A 24,004-nucleotide genomic window follows, 5' to 3' on the forward strand; every position below is an offset into this window, starting at 1 on the left:
TTACATTTTAATAAATCTTATTTATTATTTTTATGTGTATGGGGTGTTTTGTATACATGTGTAACTACAAGCAGTGCCCATTGAGGCCAGAAGAAGGTGTCAGATCTCCTGGGAGTGGAAATACAGACACTTGTAAAGTGTCATGCGGGTTCTGGGAAACACACCTGGGTCCTCTGGGAGAGCAGTCAGTGCTCTTCACCGCTGAGCCAGCTCTGCAGCCCCACCTGTATTATTCTCTGGAGCACCCCTGTAATAGGGCTTAAAGAGTTACTGAAGAACATAGAGTGATTCTCTGTCTCAACTGACAGACTATACCATGTAATCATTTCACTGCGCATGTGCCTTCCCATGATGCACCTGATTTTAATCATATGGTCGTCGAATTATGTCACAGACATAAAGTAGTAAATAGGGGAGTCTCCCTAACACACAGCTTTGTCATACTGTGCAAGTACCAAAAACAACCTAGTCCAGGTATGGCTCTTCAGTCTTTAACACTAGATATATCAGGAATGGATTTAATAGACTCTGCCTTAAGTTTGATGCCTGCCAAGGAAAGGGAAAAACAACCTCTTGTTCACAGAGGGGTGTACTGTGGTCTGATGCAGGTTGAGGTCCAAGGCTGCGTTGTTTAGAGTAAGATTTGTAATAGTGAGAGGTAGAGGAGAACTGCTGAGTGCATTCTTAGCAGAAGGGGTGGGGTGCTCAAGCCAAGCAAAAGTCCGGCTTACTTAACTATTCCCTGCACTTGCCTGCATCAGAAGTAGTCAAGAAACTACTAAAGGCCTAGTGAGATGTCCCAGCAGATAAAGGCACGTGCTACACCAGCCTGATAACCTGAGTGGGTCCCCAGAGCCCAAGGAAAGGTGAAAAGCAATACCGTCTAAGGATGCAGAGCAGGTGAGTTTTCTCTACCAGTTAAAGAATTAAGAGGCAGGGAAAGGTTGAAAGTCATACAAAATCAAAGTTTATTCAAAGAGGACAATTTTATTAGAGCTTAAAAAAGAAAACCCCAAGACAAGCAAGCTGTGAGTCTCTGCGGCTGCCCAGAGGAAGAGAAGAGAAAGGAAGAGAAGCCGTGCCACTTAGGCAATTAGCTATATGGTGAGGAGGTGGGCTTTGGAGAGGATGTATGGAAACCCAAAGTACCAGAAAATGCACCTGCAGGTTCTGGCAGTATCCGAAAGTGAGAAAGGGAGGGAAAAATAGGTATTTCTCAGTAGCCTCACAGCAACTTGTGAAAACAGTTCTAGGGCAGGAATTCTGGGAGGGAGAAGTGCAGTAAACCATTGTCTTAGTCAGGGTTTCTATTCCTGCACAGACATCATGACCAAGAAGCAAGTTGGGAAGGAAAGGGTTGATTCAGCTTACGCTTCCACATTGCTGTCACCCAAGGAATTCAGGACTGGAATTCAAGCAGGTCGGGAAGTGGGAGCTGTTGCAGAGGCCACAGAGGAATGTTACTTACTGGCTTGCTTCCCCTGGCTTGCTCAACCTGCTTATAGAACCCAGATCTACCAGCCCAGGGATGGCACCACCCACAATGGACTGGTCCCTTCCCTCTTGATCACTAGTTGAGAAAATGCCTTACAGCTGGATCTCATGGAGGCATTTCCTCAACTGAGGCTCCTTTCTCTGTGATGATTCAAGCTTGTGTCAAGTTGACACAAAACCAGCCAGTACAATCATTAAAGGAATAAGTACTCCACCTATCTCTTTAGCTCAGCTCCTGAGGAGGAGCCCCTTGGCCAAGTGATTAGCCTGCCTGACTGGACTAACTCTATGTTTTAGGGAGCTTGGAATGCTAGGTCTCCACCAAAGCCAGAGATTTGACCCTCTTGACCAGAAAGAACTGGGTTACCAATGTTCTGTCTTTCCTCCCTCTAAAGATAGAACCCTAAAAACATTTAGAAGACGAGCTGAAATTGGCAAACAGATATAACACATTTAAGCCATGAAAGTAAGAAGGTCCAGTCCCAAAGAGGTTCGCCAGAAGGGACCATGGGCTTTAGTCCTCACCCTCGCCTGCAGCTTCCAGACAGGGTGCTCAGTCAGGAGGAGACAAGAACCCAGCACTCCTTTCTCACATTCTTGGTAGGAGACCCAAGGATATCTCTAAAGCAGCTGTTTGGAGGCCCCAAAGCTGCCTGCCCAGTTTACTACCTTCTGTTCTCATCAGCAGGAAAAAAAAAAAAAAAAAAAACTACTCCATAAAGCTTTCCTCAGACTTCCATGTGCACAGCATCACACACTGTACAGGAGCTGCACTCACACACCCCATAAAATAATAATCCAAAGAAAGCAATAAGAGCATTACTTCCAGAGAGAAAAGGAACAGGACAAAGATGGGGTGCTAAAGTTTTGTTTTGTTTCTTAGCATTCAAATGTATTGCCAATATTTTTAATGAAATTCTCAACAGACTGGTAAAATGTTAGAAGCTGTTAAAATGGCAGTGGCTAGAGCCTCATCTCTTACAGGTATTTTCATTGATCTATGAGCTTCTGACCCTTATTTTCTACAAAGCCATGCTTCACATCCTACATGGAGATCAGTAACGAAGACTCAAGGTTTTCTCATTTTGTAGATGGGAGGCTGAGGAAAGCCATGGCACTCTTAGCTGTAAAATCCTTTAGTATGGGGCTGGAGAGATGGCTTAGTGGTTAAGAACACTGACTGTTCTTCAGGAGGTCTGAGTTCAAATCCCAGCAACCACATGGTGGCTCACAACCATCTGTAATGGGATCAGATACCCTCCTCTGGTGTGTCTGAAGACAGTGTACTCATACATAAAATCAATAGAAAAATAAAATTTTTTTAAAAAATCATTTATTACACTCATCCCCTTGCTTCTCGAGAGATCGAGAACAATCTCAAAATATCCAAAGAAGTCATTTCAACCAGAGTAGAAATAAGAAGAATGTGACTTTGTGTGTTTTCATTTTTCTGCTTTTACTGGTCTCATGTAGCCCAGGCTGACCTTGAACTCTACACGCAGCTGAAAATAATTTCGAACTCCTGATCCTCCTGCCTCGGTTTCCCAAAGACTGAGAGTATAGGTATAGGTGCTGCTCTGTGATTGGTTCTTGTGCTCCCATTAGGGCAGTCCAAGAATGCAGCTCTTTCCAGTTGTGGGAGGGATTAAATGAGAATGTGGGAACAGGTAGTCGGAAGTCAGACGTGGTAGGAATAACTAGAAGGGAGGACTTGGCGCTGAGTGCTATGTAATCATTTTTATTTTAATTTTGATTGCTGGGGTTGAGCCAAAGCCTCGTGGGTACTAAGTGGATGTTCCTTCACATTGCGCTGTCCTTCCTGCCCGTTGAATATGCTTGATGATAATAGTGAAGTATGGTTGGATACTGTTTTCATTTTCAGGTGATGAAAGACACAGAAACGTCTTCAAAGCTCCCTTCTTGGACTTTGGGCGCTACATATTATAGCAGAAGAGGAAAGGGGATTAAGGAATAAGAACCTGGCTCCTATCAGTCTTTCTTCTGGACGGAAAAGAGATCTTACCTCGAAGACACTAATAGTTTATTCCAAGGCCATACGAGTAACCATGTCCTGGGACCTGAGCAAAATTCAGGTTGCCCCTAATGATATATTCCACTGTGGAACAGCTAGGACATGTTCTTAGTTATAAAACCAGAGTCATAAATCACTATATTTACTACCAAAGACCTTGGTGCCAACACTGGGTGGTTACTGCAAACCAGAGAAGTCTCTGCCATGGTTTCAGATGTTATCTGATGACATTCTTAGATTCTTGGTTTGGTACAAGTTAGTGGTCTGCTAAATGAATAAATTCCAAGATGGGTGTGGTGGTATATGCTTGTAGCAGAAGCACTTGGAAGGGAGAAGTAGGCAGACAGATCTCTTTGAGTTCAAAGCCAAAAAGTTCCAGGGTGGTCGGGGCTACATATAGAGATCTTATCTCTGATTAGTGAACTAGTGAAAACTAAATTTTCATAACTGATGGTCAAGAATACTAGGTCAGCCTCTCTGTTCCTGGTTGGTACCTGTGAGTCTGGATTTTTGAGATGTGAGCTCTCAGCTTTCAGCATCCGGCTCCAGCCGTCTTGTCTGCATGCCCACCACTATGTATGTAACTCTCTGAAAATGCCCAAAGTAAGCAATAAATTCTATAAATTGCCATGGTCATGGTGCTTTATCACAGCAAGAGAAGTCCTAACTAAGATGAGCAAGATGTCAAGAAGCTAGTGTAGGCACAATTCAAGCAACTCAGGGGATATATGAGTCTTAGGTCAGGAGTATCTGAAAGCCATCCTGTGTGTGCTCTGTGAATAATGTCTTGACATCTCAAAAACCAGTCCTTTGTCCAAAGCTGTACTTCTGTTAACCATTTAGCTGTGAGGCTTAAAAATAAAAAAAATAAAAATAAATTTAAAAAAAAAAGGAAAGAAAGGAAAGAGAAAGAAAGAAAGAAAGAAAGAAAGAAAGAAAGAAAGAAAGAAAGAAAGGAAAGAAAGAAAAATACTGGGCCAGTTACATGGGTTGGAGATAAACGGACTTAAAAGAACTGAAGATACTCAAATATAATTTTGGCTGTGAATCTGCAACAGCATAACACCCACAATCAGAAAGTTCTAATTAGTCTGCAGAATCTTCTCACACGTAGCTTTTTCAGGAAACTTCAAGCACCATTCTTCCCTTCTTGCTCTGTCACCCCAACAAGAAAAAGTTCTTACAGAATCTGAGGGCAGAGAATCCCCAGGTGACCTCTTTCGCTTAAGGAGGAACCAAAACCTATTACATAATAAAGCGAATCTTACTGTTTTCTTTTCATTCAGTGGTGACTCTAGAGCAAACGATTGTTCACAGACTTCCGCACGACAGAATAAACTGTACAGTTTATTCTTCCACATTAGGCATCTACGGTGAAGTATTTGGCTTTCCCTCAAAATTAGTCTAGTGCCGTTAAAGATTGTAAAAATTAACACAAAGAAATACTATATTGTCGACTCTTAAACGCGTGAAAGACACTTAAGAAACGAGAAGCAAACACTGGCTGGCTACCGCCTCTCCTCTGATTGGCTTGCTTGGCTGCAAGAGCAGCAAGGCTTCGAGCACGATTGGCTACTGAAGCCCCACCCCTTCCCTGATTGGACAAAGTAGCGAAGCTAGGATTGGTTGGTGGAGCGTGAGTAATAGCAGCCAGAGCTCCTGGAGCACAGCAGAGATGGCGACTGCAATCCGGCTGCTGGGTCGGCGAGTTTCCAGTTGGAGACTGCGGCCATCACCGTCACCCCTCGCTGTCCCGCAGCGGGCCTACTCGATGTTGCCTGTGGACGATAATATCAACGGGCTAAATGAGGAGCAGAAGCAGGTAGGGAGGCTTTCCCCAGGACCTCATGTCCCAGGTCTTACCCAAGAGATCTGTGCCTGCCGGGCCTTGGAAGCATCTCTCAGAAGCTAGAGGAACTAATTGCACACCCTTCTTTCTACTAATAGTCAGTGCCCAAGCCTCTGATTTTATTATTATCTCTGACGAGGGAAGATTTGAGACAGATAGTAAGGCAGGGGGATTCCTGGCTTTGAACTCCAGCTAGAAGGAGATAAAAGAGTAAGGACCAAACCTGGAAGACTTGGTGGAGTTTTGGTGGGCAGATTGGTTGTCCCTACTTCTAGAAACTGTCATGAGTCTGCGTCCGCTTACACTCCAACCTGTTCTCTATATGTAGCTATCCCCTTCCTTGGAGTCTCAGTATGTATAGCTTTGGGTGGCCTGGACCTTCCCTGCCTTGTAGATCAGGCTAGCCTTGAACTCTATCTAGTAAACTCTTGCTTCTGCCTCAAGAGTGATGGAATTAAAGGAGTGGGCCACCACACCTGGTATTAACCTGTGGTTCTCAACTTTTTGGTTGAAGTTACGGCTGATCCATAACTACCAAGGCTTTTCCAATAGAAGACTTTAAAGAATTCTGAAATGCAATCTTAAGTTTTTTTCTTCCCCTCTTCAAGACCTAACTCACAAAGCTGAAAAGGAGCTTGGTTAACACAGGTTGCCTACTCTTATTGCTGGGTTTAACTCTTTTCTCTAATCGAAGCCAATGAATAATTTCTAGGGATGCCGTGTGTGTGTGTGTGTGTGTGTGTGTGTGTGTGTGTGTGTGTGTGTGTACACACAAACATATGAAGCAACTACTATAGATTGCCTAACAGAATTGCTAAGGAGTGATGGTTTCACACACAGATGGTATCTGAGTAAGATGCCACCAAGGGCAAGTACTGCTATGAATGTTAACCTTAGTGGAGGAAGAGTGTGGAAACCCCAGGTATCTTCTGTCTTAGAATCTTCTGGAATTCTAAGGTTCCAGATTGTTATTCCACTAGCCTGTTGTCTGTTTCCTGAGCTGTTACTTTCTCTGTGTCCTTGGAAATTATTACATTCAGATCTTTGGGGCAAACATAGTTTCAGAATGTAACTTTCCCACAGTCCTGTTTTTAAGCATCTGATAGGTGGCATTGGAATGGAGTATCATTTTTGTCCCTGTACCATCCTGTATTAACAAGGGAATTGGATGTTTGCTCGTTAACTCACTTACCTTTATAACTTGTTTTTAGATTTTCTTGTTTTATGTGTATGAATGTTTTGCCAGAATGTATGTATGTGTACACTGTGCCTGACTGGTGCCTGCAGAGGTTAGAAGACGGTGTCCTACCCCCTGGAATTGGAGGTTGTGAGCCTCTGTGGGTGTTGGGAATTGAACTTAGACTTTTCATCAGCAAAGGCAGCATGTCTTAGGTAAGCTCACTGCTGTGATGAAACACCATGACAAAAAGCAACTTGGGGAGGACAGACTTTATTTGGCTTACACTTCTACCTCTTATTCCATCACTAAAGAAGTCAGGCCAAGAACTCAAGCAAGGCAGAACCTGGAGGTAGAAATTGAGGCAGAGGCCATAGAGGAGTGCTGTTTACTGGTTTGCTCCTCGTGGCTTGCTCTACCTACTTTCTTATAGAACCCAGGGCCACCAGCCCAGGGATGGCACCAACCACAATGAGCTGAGCCCTCCCCCATTGATCACTAATTAAGAAAATGCCCTACAGACTTGTCTACAGCCAACCTTGTAGAAGCGTTTTCTTACTTGAGGCTTCTTCCTCTTTGATGACCTAGTTCCTGTCAAGAAGACATGAAACTAGCCAGCACAACTGACCCCTTGTCAATTCGACACACAAACACATTACTGTTAAGTCACAACCTTTTCTTTTTCTTATCCCCAAGATCATACGTTAATAAAGACATCACAATATAAAACATTTTACAAACTTAAAAGATCCCACAGCCTTACAAATTCAAACACATTAAAAATTGTCTCTTTTTAAAAATATCCAGTTTTAGGGCGGAGAGATGGTTCCATGGTTAAGCGCACAGACCAGTTTTCCAGAGGTCCTGAGTTCAATTCCCAGAAACCACATAGTAGCTCAAAGCCATCTGTAATGGAATCTGATGCCCTCTTCTGGTGGGCATGAATACAGCAACAGCGTACTCATGTAAATTACATTTTAAAAAATGTAACAACTTTTGTTTTTTAATGTCCAGTTTCTTTTAAAATCTCATTTTAAAAAAAATCTACAAAGTCTCCCCAGGCAATAGTGGCTCACACCTGTAATCCTAGTGCTCAGGAGGCAGAGGCAGGGGGATCTCTGAGTTTGAGGCCAGTCTGGTCTACAGAGTTCCAGGACAGCAAGAACTACACAGAGAAACCCTGTATTGAAAAAACACAAAGCAAAAAACAAAGTAACAAAAAAAAAAAGTTTAAAGTCTCTTAACTGTGGACTCTTATAAAATCAAAATAAGTTAAACACTTTCTTACTTCTAGAGTGAAGAATTGGGGCACAGTCACAATCAGGTCAAAACCACACCCCACAGAATAAATGACTCGGGATTTACTCATGACCTTCTGGGCTCCTCCATGGGGCTTGGGTCACTTCTCCAGCTCTGCCCTTTGCAGCACACAGATTGTCTTCTGAGCTCTGACAAGCTCCACTTCCTGATGCTTCTGTGCTTGGTGGTCTGTGGTACTGGTATCTCTAAAATGCTGGGGTCTCTATTGCAACTGAGCTGGGCTTCCACCATAGGTTCTCTTCACGATGCCAAGCCTCGGCCTTTCTGCATGACCCCTTTAATCCTGGGGGATTAAATGTAATCCATGACCCTTCACCAAGAGCCTCTCTTGGCGTCTCACAATGCCAAATTTCAGCCGCTCTCTGTGACCCGTTCATACCTTTAAAACCAGCAGAACCTGGGAGACTGTACTTCTGTGTGCTAACTGAGGAAGCAGCTCCCAGAAGATTGCAGCTCAGTGATGCTGGTCTCTTCCCGACACAACATCTCTCCGCTCCAGCATTAATTATCTTGGTAAAGCAAAGGCTTTGCCTTAGTGGTTCTGGTCTTTTGTTAATCACAGCTGATTTTTCAGCCCCAGCTGATCAGAACCACAGATTCCTAACTCAGAATTGAAATGGTCTCAGTAGAGTCTTTGAATGACTCTCAAACTTTCTTCTAGAACTTCACAAGCCAGGCTTCCATCCTCTGCTTTTGTCTCAAGAATTTTATTTTCCAGATTCCCACAGAATAGCTCACCAAGCTTTGAAAACTCACTGACTTCTAGTTCAAAGTTCTAGAGTTCTTTCATAACCCTCCCAAAAACAACATGGTCAGATCTATCACACACACTATCCTCGTACCCATCTCTGTCCTCGTTAGAATTATAATTGCTTTGATAAAAAACCAAGAGCAAAAATAACATGAGGAGGAAAGGGTTTATTTGGCTTACAGTTCCACATCTTAGTCCATCCTTGAAGGAAGTGAGGACAGGAATTGAAACAGGGCAGGAACCTAGAGGCAGGAGCTGATGCAGAGGCCATGGAAGGGTACTGCTTACTGACTTGTTCCTCATGGCTTGCTCAGCCTGCTTTCTTACAAAAGCCAGGACTACTAGGCTATGGATGGCCCACCCACAGTGGCCTATAACCTCCCCCATCACTAATTAAGAAAGTGCTCTAGAGGCTGGAGAGACAGCTCAGCTGCTAAGAGCACTGGCTGCTCTTTCTGGGGTCATGAGTTCAATTCCCATCAACCACATGGTGGCTCACAGCCACCATGATGCCCTCTTCTGGTGTGTCTAAAGACAGCAACAGTGTACGCATATACATAAGTAAACAAATAAATAAATAAATCTTTAAAAAAAAGTGCCCCAGCTAAATCACTTACTAAGAAAAATTACAAGTTACAGCTGGCTCTTATGGAGGCATTTTCTCAGTTGAGGTTGTCTTGATGGCCCTAACTTGTATCAAGTCGATACCAAACTAGCTAGCACATGCTCTTACCCACTGAACCATGTGTCCACTCTCTCCTTCCCTCCTAAATCAATGTTGTTTCACTGCTTTAACCTGAATACTTTAAAGAAGATTGTCTTCATTTATAGTAGGCATTTATCCGGGTCTCTGTTTTGAGATATACTGAGTGGCCAGGCTGGCCTGGAAGTTTTAGCAATCTTCCTGCCCAACTTCTTGAGTGCTGGGATTATATATGTGAACCCCTAAATTTAGTTTTATGATGTACCCTCCCCCGAAACATACACCATTTGTGTATATTCATTACACACAGTGTTAGGTTGCATACGGACTTTTTCGTGTACTTTGAACATTTCCCTCCAACAATAATGTGGTCTCTGTCAGTTTTGTCTGTCTGTCTGTCTGTCTGTCTCTCTCAGACAGAATCTCACTAGGTAGACCTGACTGGACTCACACAATCCACCTGCCTGCATACCACTATGACTAGCTTTTATAGTGTTCTTTTTAAACAGATTTTATTTAAAAACTGTATTATTGTACGAATCTGCCTGTCTGGGTGGAGGTCAGAGGACAACTTGGTAAAGTCTGTTTCCTCCTTCCACCTTTACCTGGGTTCAGGGGGAACTCAACTCAGGTCTTCAGGCTTATAAGGGCCCCTTAACCTCAACCTGATGCTGTGTGGGGAGGTTACCTGTGGCCTAGCTCCCAGAAAATGCCTTTGCAACCACAGATGTTGCCCTCAGCGGCCATTATATCTTGGTTTCAGTAGTCTCTCTCCCTCTCTCTCTCCCTCCCTTCAGCTTCGTCATACTATATCTAAGTTCCTTCAAGAGAACCTGGCCCCCAAAGCCCAAGAGATTGATCAAAGCAACGACTTCAAGAACCTGAGAGTGAGTTGCAAGGATGGGGAGGGGGAGATGGAAGCCTCTGGAACACGGCTGCCTTCAGTTTTGCCTAGAAAGATGGCACTGTCTCCTGGTGACAGGGGCCTTGCTAATAAGAGTATGGTCCCTTTCCCTGAATGGTCTTGCTCTAGCCACAAGTGACTAACCACCTCCTCATAACGCACCCAACTGTTCTGTTGGCAGGAGTTCTGGAAGCAGCTGGGGAGCCTGGGAGTACTGGGCATCACAGCCCCCGGTGAGTTTGGCTTCTTTCCCTAAAGAGAAATCTCGGTGGCCAAAACAAGCGGGAAGGGAAGTGGACATGGTGGCACATTCCTGTAATTCCAGCAATACTCAGAGGGCTGAAACGGGAGGACTGGCACTGAGTTCAAGGCCACCCTGTGCTATACAGTAAGTTCCAGGCCAGCCTAGGCCACAGAGTGAGACCCTGATTCAGAAAAACAAAAACAAGGGGCTGGAGAGAAGGCTCAAGCTAAGCTTGCTCTGTAAACATGAGGGATAGAGCTCAGATCTCAGCACTGTGTAAAAACCAGGCCTGACCCGCCGACACCTAAACCCAACACTGAACGGGGCTGAGACTGGGTGCTTGCTGGAGCTCACTGACTACTAGTCTAGCCAAAAAACACAAGCTTCAGGTTCAGTGAGAGAGCCTACTCAAAAGGATCAGGGTAGAGACTGGGAAGATGCCCAGTATCTTTCTCCGGCCTCCATGTTGTACACAGGAGTTTGCACTCACATACACATACATCATACATACACATACACTCATACACACACATACACACACACACACAGAAATATAAGAAGAGAAGCGAAAAATCATTCCCAAAGAGCTTCCTCGCTCTCAAATCTATGAGACTGTGAGACCAGAGCGGACATCTTACATCATTAGTGGTGGCTGAAGGCAGGGTCTGAGGACTCTCTGCCTCCTATGGGATCTGCATGCTCTCCAGACTCCTGGATGTCTTGGGGAATTTAGAAAATTCTAAGTCAAACAACTGCCCTAGTAGATCAGTTTTCTCTCACTGATTCCTAAGCTCTGTCGCTCTAGTGGCCTATAAACAAGAATCATTAGGAAAAGCATGTCCCTGAGGGACACCTCAAGTCCTCTGCTTACAGCTTGTCCCCACGGCTCATCTGGGGTTAGAAATGGGACTAAGAAGGATGTCTGGGCCCTCGGGTATGTGGTCACATGATGTGTTTAATAGACTCTTGGGCCTGCCCAATGTCCTCTATGGGTGTTATGACTTGTTTGAGGTGGGGAAAGGCGGGAAGATGGTATGTTCTATTCTGCGCCTTCTAGAAAAGACTGTACCTGGGTTGTACCAGTACAGTAACTACTGGCCTCCTCATCCAGCCACGCTCCTGGGCATGAGAGCAAAACAATTCAGTTTTTATCCTTTTATCCTTTGCTAAACAATAAAGAACAATTACTTTTAATCTTATACTTAGAAGTGTAAGGAACTGGGGGCCAAAACCAACCTAGATAATAAAGACTGTTGGCTCAAAAAGGTGGTTGTGAGGTATGGCTAGAGAAATGGCTCCGTGGGTGAAGAACACCTGTTGCTCTTGCAAAGGACTCACCTTCAGTTCCCAACACCCACATGGTGGTTCTCAGTCATGAGCTGACTCCAGTTCCAGGAGATCTGACAAGCAAGGGCACCAGGGTTGCACACACCTACACACAGGCAAGCACTCATGCGAACAAAATAAGACAAATGTGAAAAACTTTAAGGGAAAATAAGCCAACAACTATTTGTACTGTTTATAACATGATATATGGGGGTTTTAGAGGATGTGGACGGGTGTGTATGAATTATATTGCCATTGTTTTCAGGAGATATGACTGGATTTGGTATCTGGGATGGGTCTGGAAACCAGAGATGCAGGTGATGGTTTTACTGGTGTCTGTATATTTTACCTTGTATCTTCCTGGAGTACATAGGTCCTGGGGTTTGAGTTGGCCTTGGAAAGTTACATAAATAGTTGTATAATGATCCATTTAAACCATGTCAGTGTGAGGGACTCTGGGGAAGGTCTATTAGGAACCCCCAGACAAGATTTTCTTTTTGCTTTGAGGGTTTATGATCTTGACCAACATAATGTGTTTCTGGATTAGAATATATTTACTGGAACAAGGAAGGAATTTAAAATCAGTGGCCTGGCACTAGGCTGTGTGATTAAACACCCATAACGCCAGCTCCTGGGGGAGAGAGATAGGTAGGTTGTAGGTTCAAGGCCACCCGCAGTACATGAGATCCTGAGGGAGAGATTGAAGATGTAGGCCATTTGCTCGAATGTTCAAGTGTCCCCAACGTGGCAGAAAGTGGTACATGAAATCCCACTACTCGGACGTAAGGCAGGAAGAAAGGAAGTTTGAGAAGAAAAATAAAAGAAAGAAAAGAAAAAGAGAAAGAAAGGAATCTGGGGTCAGAGTGTAACCTGTGGAGTATGCTTGGTATGAAGCCCTAGGTTTGGTCCCCAGCACTTAAAAAACAAGAAAGAAACCTAATAAAAGCCTGGCAAGTGGGCACTTTAAAAAAAAGAAAGCCAGGAGCCGGGTGGTGGTGAAGCTTGCCTTTGATCATAGCACTCTGGAGGCAGAGGCTGCCAGATATCTGAGGACAGCCTGGTCTACAGAATGAATTCCAGGACAGCCAGGGCTACACAGAGAAACCCAGTCTGGGAAAAAAAAAAAAAAGAAGAAGAAGAAGGAAGCAGGCAGGCAAGTTAGCCAGGGCTATTGTTTGTACTGGGGATTAAACCTATGTTTTGCATATATGGCCGAGTAGTCCTAACACTGAACTATCTCCCCCTATACCCCCACCCTTTTCCTATTATTTTATCTTGAGACTGGGCCTCTCTAAGTTACCCTAGCTGACCTTGAAGTCAGCCTGTAGCCAGGTCAGACTTGATGGCCCTACCTGAAAGACAAGTTTTGAAGGAGCTCTGCCTCCAGCTTTCCTTCTGGGAGCTGCAGCTGTTTTCCTAGCCTAGGGCGTTGGGTAGAAGAACTTATTTACAGTCTCTACACAGGCGGCTGTTAGGGACCAGGGGACCAAATACTTTGATTTTCTTGGAACACCTGTCAAAGGAAACATTCTCTATTTCATTTTCTTTTCTTTATGTTTCCTTTCTTTCTTAATTTTTGAGACAGGTCCTCAGATAGCCCAGGCCAGCACCAAGTTTGCTATGTAGTCAAAGATACCATTGAACCCACAATCCTCCCACCTCCACCTTCCAAAGACTGGGATTACTGTGCCTGCCCTGAAAACTTTTTTTTCTTTTCTTTTATTCTTTCTTTTTCTTTTCTTTCTTTCTTTCTTTCTTTTTTTTTTTTTTTTTGCTTTTTATTTTTATGTATGTGTCTCTGTGTATATGTTTGTGTGTGTGCGCGCACCCGTGTTCATGCATGCGTGTGTGCATGTGTGTTTGTGAGTATGCTACAACTATATGCATCAGTTCCACTGTGTTTCCAAAACTGTGCTAAAAAGTCTCACCTTTAGGCCAGAGAGATGGCTTCCTGGTCTTCCAGAGGACCCAAGCTCAGTCCTTGCTATTTACCTTGGGTGGATCACAACCACTGTAACTTTAAGTTCTGGGGCACTGATTCTCAACCTTTCTAATGCTGTGATGAGACCCCCCCCCCCAGCCATAAAAATCATCTTTGTTGCAACTTTGTAACTGTAATTTCGCTACTGTTAGGAATCGCAATGTAAATATTTTTCAAGACAGAGGTTTTGCCAAAGGGGTTGTGACCCACAGGTTGAGAACCACTGCTCTAGGGGCTCCAAGAGGGTTGGTTCTCTGAGGGCACCCATCCATTTGGCATAAATACACACACAGGTAAGTAAAAAAACACACACACACACACACACACACAGCTTAGTCTTTCTTTTTTTTTTTTTTAATAAAGATTTATTTATTTATGTGAGTACAGTGTAGCTGTCTTCAGACACACCAGAAGAGGGCATCAGATCTCATTACAGATGGTTGTGAGCCACCATATGGTTGCTGGGAACTGAACTCAGGACCTCTAGAAGAGCAGTCAGTGCTCCTAATTGCTGAGCCATCTCTCCAGCCCTAGCTTAGTCTTTCTAAAAGTCTCATCTCTTTGAGGCCTCTGCGCATGCACAGGCTGTAACTGACTTTTTTTGGTGCTCTGAACATAGCCCCCTTCCCACCCACCCCTCTGTGTTCCCTTGCCTTCTTCCTTCACCCATCTGCTTCTGCCTTCTGGAACTTCTAGAAGAATGGGTGCTCAGGTTCTTGCCTGCCCTCACTGAAGAGGTCTGAGATAAAGCCAGTATTGGAGATGAGGGTTTTCAGAGCTGTAGTTCGCCCACCGGCAGCAAGGCAGAACCAGCAGTGTGACCTAAGCAGCGTCCCTGGCAACAGCCTAATGCCCTTGCTAGGGGAACTTGCAATAGCTTCCGAGATGTCTCTTTTCTGCCGGTTAAGATAAGATTCCTGTCTGTGTTCCTATGTAACCCGGCTCCTTTCTGCTTCCCACACTGTCCCACTCCCAGTCCAGTATGGTGGCTCTGGCCTGGGCTACCTAGAGCATGTGCTGGTGATGGAAGAGATATCCCGGGCTTCGGGAGCAGTGGGGCTCAGCTACGGCGCTCACTCCAACCTCTGCGTCAACCAGATTGTTCGCAACGGGAATGAGGCACAGAAAGAGAAATACCTTCCCAAGGTGAGGAGACAGAGATGGAGAAGTTCACATGAACTCAACACAACCACCATACGACAAGTTCTCCCTTGGGTGGGGGCCAAGCGGATTCTCTTTCTTGGCTTGCTGCCACACGCTAAATATAGCTGGAAAAGGGACTGATACAGCTTTGAAATACTTAAATCAAAAGAATTTGAATACACGAAGGGCTGAAGAGATGGCTCATTGGGTAAGAACATTGACTGCTCTTCCCAGAGGACCCAAGTTCAATGCCTAGCTCACATACATGCTGGCTCACAACCCTCTATGACTGCACCCCCCAGTGGTCTCATCCCCTCTTCTAGCCACTTTAAGCACTGCACACATCTGGCGCAATGACATACATTCGGGAAATACGGTGGGAAGCAATAGAGGAAGATAATCAATATTGACCTCCCTCAAAGCCACACATGTGCACATACAAATAAGTATACAACATGCCAAAAAAGAAAAAAGAAAACTTGTGGGTTAGATGATTGACATTTGACAAGGACTTTAAGGTGCACACCTTTAATCCTAGCACTCACCAGGCAGAAGCTGGTAGATCTCTGAATTTGACGCCAGCCTGGTTTACAGAGTGAGTTCTAGGACAGCCAGGGCTACATAGAAGAAACCCTGTCTTGAAAAACAAAAAGGAAGGAAGGAAGGAAGGAAGGAAGGAAGGAAGGAAAGAAAAGAGAGAAAGAAAGAAACCTTCAGCTGTCAATGTGGTGACTTGTGACATCTGTAGAGTTTCAGCTGCTTTGGAGGCAGAAGCTGGAGGATTTGGCAAGACCCAATCTCAGAAATCAGATAGGGAACAGTGAGATGGCTTAATGGGTAAATAAATGTGCCTGCCTCACCAAGCTTGATAAACTGAATTTGATACACATGCTAGAAAAAGAATCAACTCCCACAAATTATCCTCTGTTAGACACACACAGTAGCCTATGTGCACACACACACACACACACAGAGAGAGAGAGAACTGGGTACTTCCCAGTCCTGACAAGACTGATTTTGGTTTACCTTGTAGCTCATCAGTGGTGAGTTCATCGGAGCCCTGGCCATGAGTGAGCCCAATGCTGGCTCTGATGTTGTCTCCATGAAGCTAAAGGCAGAAAAGAAAGGTAAGGCCACTTGCCACAAGGCGTCTGGAAAAGGCAGAAAAACAAACTCGGAGTAAGGGAGTAGCAGTTAGGTTTGGGCTCTGCTGGGTTCCTTACTGATTCTCAGCAGGGTGTCAGTAGTCACTGGACTGCTGACTAGCGACTTCAGCCAACAACAGCCAATGCCTGCCCTGCCCTTAGGCGATCACTATGTCCTGAACGGCAATAAGTTCTGGATCACCAATGGTCCTGATGCTGATGTCCTAGTTGTCTATGCCAAGACAGATCTGACCGCTGTACCAGCTTCTCGGGGCATCACAGCCTTCATCGTGGAGAAGGTGAGAATAGTGGGTGTGGCCCAGAGAGTGGTGGGTGTGGCCCAGAGAGTGGTGGGTGTGGCCCAGAGAGACTCCACCTATAACCAAGTGACAGACAGGTAACTAACTCACCCCTTTCAGCTGGTCAAGATTAAGACCAGTGCTCCACTCCCAGGAGCTGGCAGGTAAGCAGAGACTGAAGAAGGCAGCCTAAAAGTCAAGTCCGATGCTGGCCGTGTAGCTCAGTGGTAGAGCAGACCCTGGATTCAATGCTCAATACTACAAAAAAAAAAAAAAAAAAAGCCAGAGAGGCTGCGTCAAGTTTAAAGACGGTAGAACTGTCCACACAGTTGAGGGAAAGGAAAATGAAAAGAAAACCACGAGATATTAGATATCTTTCCTGATGAAGAAAGCTGGTGCCACTGAGGCTTGGGGACCCAGCTGCAGGGGGACGCTAAAGCGTACCAGGTGCAAAGATTGCCAGCACACTCCATGGGAGGGGGGTTGGTGGACTAAGATAGGAACTAAAAAGGCCTGGAGGGAACAGAGCAGCATGTGGGGGTTGGGGCACTTGGCAACAGTGTATCTGAGTCATCTGGGTCAAAGCAGGTGGTGGTTGGAGTTGGGGTTCCTTTGGGGAGAGATGGTCAAAGAACGAGGGGCAGATCCGCCCGGACTCTGAGCATCTTCAGAGTGATAGCGCTGGGAGAGTGAGGAGAGCTGGGGACTGAATGTTTCACTGAGAAGGTTGCTCCCCTGAGACCCGGGAGAAGCAGGCTGACCTCAGAGGAACTGAGAACAAGGCTGGTTTAGTGTGTAGACTGGGGTTTTGCATCCAGAGTGCGTGCCGGCACGCTGGGCAGGTAGCAAAACCTGTAGGTAAAGTGAGCTTTCCCTTTATTAGGCCCTCTTGGGGCAAGTCTAACCAGGGCCTCCTTTGGTTTCCTTTAAAGGGTATGCCTGGCTTTAGTACCTCCAAGAAGCTTGACAAGCTGGGCATGAGAGGCTCCAATACCTGTGAGCTTGTCTTTGAAGACTGCAAGGTTCCTGGTAAGTGTCCAGAGAATAAGGGAGTCCCTACCCTGACTCCTTTGCCAGTTGGAAAATCCCATCGCACCATTGCAGAGGTTCACCGTCATCATCTGCCCCATGGTATGCAGCTGGACTGTGGGTCTGGAGCTACTGGCCACAGACCCTGCTGCTGTTTGCTTGCCTGCCTCGGTGAAGGATGGGGTTTTTTCTGTGGGCCCCACACCTTCCTAGTCTCATCTGACATCCGGAGACGCCCTGTGCACTGACTACACAGCCCATGTGCTAGTCTGACTCTGTCATAAGTAACCCAAAGAGAACAGGTTAAGGGAAGAAAACTTCTTTTGACTCACGGTTTCAGGTGTCAAGCCTGTGGTCCTTTGGCTCCATTGCTTCTACACAATGGTACAAAAGTGAGGCAGAGAATGAGGGGAAAGGGGCTTAGGGAGAACTGCTTATCTTATGGAGGTCAGCGAGCAGAGATAGGAGAGGAGAGATCAAGGACGCATCCCAGTGACCAGTTTTCCCTGGAGCTTCTTCCTCTGAAACTTTATGTCATCTCTGTTAATGTCATCAAATTACGAATCTATTGTCAGAGTTGATCCATTGAGTAGGTCAGCCTTCACAATCCAGTCACGTCCCAGACCCCACCTTGGAACACAGCCCAGGCCTCCAGCACACACTAACCCACAGCAGGGCATTTCCTGTCCAAGCCACACCACTCTGAATTACACTCGATAACGATGCTAACAGCCCCTCTGAAAAAACTGACAGAAGCCAGACTGGACAAAGGAAAGGTAATTTGATTTTGCAGGAATAGTTTCTCCCTGTGCTGTATCTGAAAACGTGACACTGAGCAGCACTGAGAGAGCAGAAGGCGGGGGTCTGGCCATCAATTAGGACTGCCTTGTGCCTCAGCCACAAACCGTCCTGAAGCAGTGTGCTGCGGGCAGGAGTCTCTAGGAAGGAAGACCATGCAGACTCATCTTTGTAAAACGGGAAAAAAAAAAAATCATTTATCAGCCTTAAAAACAGGCTGTCAGGTTTCTATACCCAATGTTCTGCCCACACCTCCCAAGTCCTAGAGAGCAGTTGCTCAGTAACTTCTGTCACTAGCACCCTAACTCATAGACAAAGGAACCTTTGTGAACATCGTTGAGAGGTGACCCTGCAGACCTCAGGCACTGACTTCTGATTTCTGCATTAGTAGACATCAGGTGTAGAACGAAGCAAAGATGGGCGGGGTGACTTCTAAATCAACCAGTCTTTCTTCTTTCTCATCCTAAGGGTCCAAGGTGAGAAAAGAAAGATCTGTAATATCGTGGATGGTAGGGGGTTTGGGGGGGTGTCCTAAAGCTCTTTTCCTCTCCCTTGAAACCCTAGTTGAAGGTTGTGTGACATAGTACCTTTTATCAAAAAGAGGTTATGAACAGCCTTCTCTGACTTGAGTTTATCCCTACAGCTGCTAACATCCTGAGCCAAGAAAGTAAGGGTGTCTACGTATTGATGAGCGGGCTGGACCTAGAACGCCTGGTGCTGGCAGGTGGGCCCCTTGGGTAAGTGTAAGGGGGCTGGAGGCCTCCTGGGTAAGCACAAAGCTTCACCAGCATGAGGCTGGGGGATACCTGAGATCTCCAGCCCTTGTTAAGTTAGCAGCTTTACCCTGGTATCTAGCAAAGGCACAGGGAAGGTACTTTATGGTCTAGCCTCTATCTTAGAGAAGGACAGGAAAGGTACTTTATGGTCTAGCCTCTGTCCTAGAGAAGGACAGGGAAGGTACTTTATGGTCTAGCCTCTGTCCTAGAGAAGGACAGAAAAGGTACTTCGTGGTCTAGCCTCTGTCCTAGAGAAGGACAGGGAAGGTACTTTATGGTCTAGCCTCTGTCCTAGAGAAGGACAGAAAAGGTACTTCGTGGTCTAGCCTCTGTCCTAGAGAGTCTCCTCCAACATTTAAGTTCTTCACCCAGAAGGGAAATGGCATTAGGTGACATATGGCAGGTGAGGTCTGAGGAGCAACTCTTTAGTCACTGTGGTTGTGAAACCAGAGACCCAGACTCTGACAGCTGCCCGCCACACCTTCTTAATCTGAGAAAGGTGCATGGAAGCTGCGCAGGCGGTGCTGTCGCTGAGCATGGGGTTTCTCAGGCTCCTTAACCTTTTTTTCTGGGATTTCAGTTCCTTACCCTCCACCTCCACCCTCAGGCCTGATCCTCTGACATACCCCCCACCTCCCACTTGAGAGCACAACTCCATAGGCTTCCTCCTGTCCGGCAGGATCATGCAGGCAGTCCTGGACCACACCATTCCCTACTTGCATGTGAGGGAAGCCTTTGGCCAGAAGATCGGCCAATTCCAGGTAAGTGAAATAGTTGCTGGACCGTCTCCCTCGGCTGGATTAAGGTTTTCTGTTGGGATGAGGAGGCTGTGGAGCACTGTGGGATGGCCACTGCCCTTCTCTTACAAAAGAAGCCAGAGTTCATAGAACACAGCTACTTCCTTCACATTCCGCCCGGCTTTGGAGGTTTCATCGCATTGCTCTGCCCGTTCCTAGTGGAGATGAATGAACCAGACACTGTAAGGCTGGAGAGTAAAGCATGCAGAATTGGGGCTCAGGAGAACAGGAGCTGTCTTTGCAATCCCACCCTTCTGGCCACATGAGAGGCAGCTCTTTGGCCTCATCTCCTAGAGCTGTTTCCATCTCCATTGTCCTGAGGCAGCATCTCTTCTTGCTGCCCTGTTTCCTCATCCCTGGCTGCCAGGTTGTCCTTGCCATCAACCTGCTTCTGGTGACTAGAGTGTCCCAGCTTGTTGACCCATTGGCTCCTTTTGTCTTCAGCTAATGCAGGGAAAGATGGCTGACATGTACACCCGTCTCATGGCATGTAGACAGTACGTCTACAATGTGGCCAAGGCCTGTGACGAGGGCCATATCATTGCCAAGGTGAGGGCCGACTCTGTGGGAAGAAGAGGTGGGGTGGGGGGTGTCTACTGGGATGGGTGTCAGTGTCTAGTGGGCCCTGCTGAGCGGAGCTTTCTTCCACAGGACTGTGCTGGTGTGATTCTGTATGCAGCCGAGTGTGCCACACAGGTAGCCCTGGACGGCATTCAGTGTTTAGGTGAGTGGTCCCCAACTCTATTCCTGGGGTCCCTCTTTACCCCTCCACGCTGGCCCCTTTAGGTTTATCTGCCTACTGTGAAAAGAAAAGGGACGTTTTTTTGTAATGGCAGTCAGTAAATAAATGAATGTTTACTATTTTAAAGGTTCAGTGGTTAAGAACACTGGTCTCTTCTCTAGAGAACCCAGGTTCTATTCCCAGCATCCACCTGGCAGTACACAACCATTTGTCACCGATGCTCCGTGGGGACGTCTCAGAGCTCCTGGTGTGCTCTGAGAACACCAGGCATGAATATGGAGAGCAGACAAAAATGCTGGCAAAACACCTGTATATGTATATGTAAAATCATTTTATATATGCTTATGTGTATTTAATGATATATAAGCATGTATATATGTATGTATTATACATGAAAGAGAAAAATAGCCAGGTGGTAGTGATGTATGCCTTTAATGCTAGCACTAGGAAGTCAGAAGCAGGTGGATCTCTGAGTTTGAGGCCAGCCTGGTCTACAAAGCTGCTCTTCTGTCCTGGAATAGGGTTACCAGAAAAGCGAAGCCTCGGGTGGAATAGCCTCGTTCATTGCTGGCCAGTGGTGAAGGACACAGGCTTAGGTTTGAATCCCACCTCTCTTGCTCATGTTAGCCACTGTGTCTGCAGTTGGAGGGGCGGAGGGGCGCACAGGGCTCTCTGTGTAACCCTGACTGTCCTGGAACTCACTCTGTAGACCAAGCTGGCCTTGAACTCACAGAAATTCAACTCTCTCTGCCTCCCAGAGTGCTGGGATTAAAGGTGTGGGCAACCACTGCCCAGCTTTTTTCCCCCTGCATTTTAAAAAAAGATTTATTTATTATATACACTGTCTTCAGACACACCAGAAGAGGGTACACCATTACAGATGGCTGTGAGCCACCATGTGGTTGCTGGGATTTTAACTCAGGACCTCTGGAAGAGCAAACATCTCTCCAGTCTCCACATTTTTTTTTAAAGTAGAGTGTGAGTTTATGGTGTAGCTGAGGATGACATAGGACTTCCAATCCTCTGTCTCCCCGCTGAGTACTGGACTATAGACATGTGCCCCCACGCCTGTTTGAATGGTGCCTTGAATCCAGAACTTTGGCCATGCTAGGTGGACACTTTACAGCCCCAGCCCCAGATTTTGCCCTTTCTTTGTGTGGGTCCTTAGCATCTGTGAGACTTTCTAGACCAACTCTACTCTGCCTTCCCAACAAGGTTCCCTCAAAGCCTTTGCTTCTGTTTAATCAGACCTTCTGCATGGCCTGTATATCCTGGTTGCTTATTGGTTCAGTCAATAAACCAAAGATATTCAGAAAAGGCTGGGCATGAAAGTGCAGACCTATATCCCAGCACTTGGGAAACTGAAGCAAGAGGATTGCAATGAGCTTGAGGCCAGCCTGGGCTACATAGGAACTTCTTGGCCAACCTGGGATGTAGTTCAGGGTAGTATCCCCAAGCATACACAAAGCTCACACCCCAGCACTGTGCTAACCAGAGTACAAATTAATCCCAGAATTCGGGAAGTTAGAGGTAGGAGAGTCAGAAGCCCAGCTCATCTTTGGCTATATTGTGAGTTGTAGGCTACCCTAGGATATGACAGACCCTGTCTCAAAAAGTAAATGGAGGGCTGGAGAGATGGCTCAGTTGTGAAGAGCACTGTCTGCTCTTCTAGAGGTCCTGAGTTCAATTCCCAGCAACCACATGGTGGCTCACAACCACCTGTAATGGGATCTGATGCCTTCTGGTGTGTCTGAAGACAGCTACAGTGTACGTATATGAATAAAATAAACTTTTCTGTTTATTTTTTTCTTTTAAAGTAAACAGAAGGAAGGGAGGGGTGGGGAAGGAAGAAGGAAATGTTCAGAAAAGAAAATTAAAAGGGTAGCTCAGGATTTAGCCAGCGTTGAAAAAAACAAAAATAAAAATAAAAATAAAGGTCCAGCAAGATGGATCCTTGGGTTGAGGAGCTGACTACTAGCCAGGCAAGCTGAGTCTGGTTCTCAGGACCCACATGGTAAAAAGATAAAACTGACACATGTCACACACATGTGACCTCTGACCTCTATATGTGTGCCAGGGCACACATGTATACACACACATATACACAAAATAAATGTAAAAGAAAAATTGTGCCTGAACTATACATAGACCCCTTTTCTTGTCCTGCATCTCTAAACATTCCAGTATAGCAGCTGTTTAAATGGTACTTATGTTGCATTAGATATAAAAATAACCTAAAGATAGTCAAAATATGAACTGGGATTATAACTCAGTGGTAGCATTTTGTGAGGCCCATGCTCAGTCCCTGGCAGAGAGAGAGATTGGGAGGGAGGGAGGGAGGGAAGGGAAGAGAGAGATTGGGAGGGAGGGAGAGGAGGGAAGAGAGAGATTGGGAGGGAGGGAGGGGAGGGAAGAGAGAGATTGGGAGGGAGGGAGAGAGGGGAGGGAAGAGAGAGATTGGGAAGGAGGGAGAGAGGGGAGGGAAGAGAGAGATTGGGAGGGAGGGAGAGAGGGGAGGGAAGAGAGAGATTGGGAGGGAGGGAGAGAGGGGAGGGAAGAGAGAGATTGGGAGGGAGGGAGGGGAGGGAAGAGAGAGATTGGGAGGAGGAGAGGGAAGGAGTGCAGGTAGGTTCTATGGGAAGGAACAAATCCTTGAGGGTCCTGGAGAATCTGTTTGCTTCCTCACCTCACCCCCTGCCTTCAGTTCTGTCATTTCTCTCCCCACATCTGCTTCACAGGTGGAAATGGTTACATCAATGACTTCCCCATGGGCCGCTTTCTTCGAGATGCCAAACTGTATGAGATCGGAGCTGGGACCAGTGAGGTGAGGCGGTTGATCATTGGCAGAGCCTTCAATGCAGACTTCCGCTAGCCCCGCAGCCCAGCACCCCTGCTCCCAGCACCGAGAAGCCTTTGGAAGCAGAGACATGGCTGCCCTCTGACCTGACCAGGGACGCTCTGCTGCTCAACTACCCTTCTCAAGCCAGCCCTCCTGGCTGCGTGGTCGGACTCTCCAGCCGTGCCAGCCAATCAGGAAGGCCTAAAATGACTGCTAAAAGAACTTGGCTGTTCTGGGGTTTGTAGGGAGGGTGACAGTGTCTGGGCCCTTGTTCTCTACTTCTGAATGTGATAAGCTCACCATCTGGGGTAGCATATGACCGGTACCCAACTCCTTTGCTTGGGCAAGTCTCTGGCTTGGAGCCCTTTCTGTTCAAGTGTAACGGAGGCATTGCTTCCTTCAACTGTCAGATACTTGTGGTCTCTTTTCTTGAAGAAAAGGCAAAAGCCATGTTCTATTTAGCTGTTTTCCCAAGAGCTAGCTAGACAGCTCCAGAATGCCTGTGTGGCCGACCCACAAAGGGCAGAGTCCACAGTCTAGCCAAGACAACGTAGAGATTGGCTCGCTGGTGGACCTGAGTCTGTCTGCATCACTCTGTCGCAGGCTAGCACTGGGCCTGCTCATGTGACCTTCTGAAGCTACCTAGGCAGCAGGC

At 46.2% G+C, this 24,004-nt stretch overlaps 1 protein-coding gene across 1 annotated transcript; it reads left to right on the forward strand.

Moving 5' to 3' along the window:
• Positions 1-5,193: 5,193 nt before the first annotated feature.
• IVD (isovaleryl-CoA dehydrogenase) lies at positions 5,194-23,758 on the forward strand. The gene is made up of 12 exons (XM_080930985.1): positions 5,194-5,348; positions 10,124-10,213; positions 10,412-10,463; positions 14,758-14,927; positions 15,958-16,051; positions 16,232-16,368; positions 17,301-17,397; positions 18,839-18,932; positions 19,651-19,732; positions 20,213-20,317; positions 20,420-20,492; positions 23,249-23,758. Exons 1-12 carry the CDS (start codon positions 5,202-5,204, stop codon positions 23,380-23,382), a joined length of 1,275 nt encoding a protein of 424 aa, XP_080787111.1. The 5' UTR covers positions 5,194-5,201; the 3' UTR covers positions 23,383-23,758.
• The last annotated feature ends 246 nt before the right edge of the window (positions 23,759-24,004 follow it).

The sequence above is a fragment of the Micromys minutus genome (genome assembly GCF_963924665.1).
Source record: "Micromys minutus genome assembly, chromosome: 17".
Classification (NCBI taxonomy): domain Eukaryota; kingdom Metazoa; phylum Chordata; class Mammalia; order Rodentia; family Muridae; genus Micromys; species Micromys minutus.

Excerpts from the sequence above, each read along its gene's own strand:
- IVD (XM_080930985.1), top strand. The coding sequence starts at position 5,202 with ATGGCGACTGCAATCCGGCTGCTGGGTCGGCGAGTTTCCAGTTGGAGA. Across the intron at positions 10,464-14,757 it reads ACTGGGCATCACAGCCCCCG|TCCAGTATGGTGGCTCTGGC; the intron begins GTGAGTTTGGCT and ends TCCCACTCCCAG. Across the intron at positions 16,369-17,300 it reads CAGCCTTCATCGTGGAGAAG|GGTATGCCTGGCTTTAGTAC; the intron begins GTGAGAATAGTG and ends TTTCCTTTAAAG.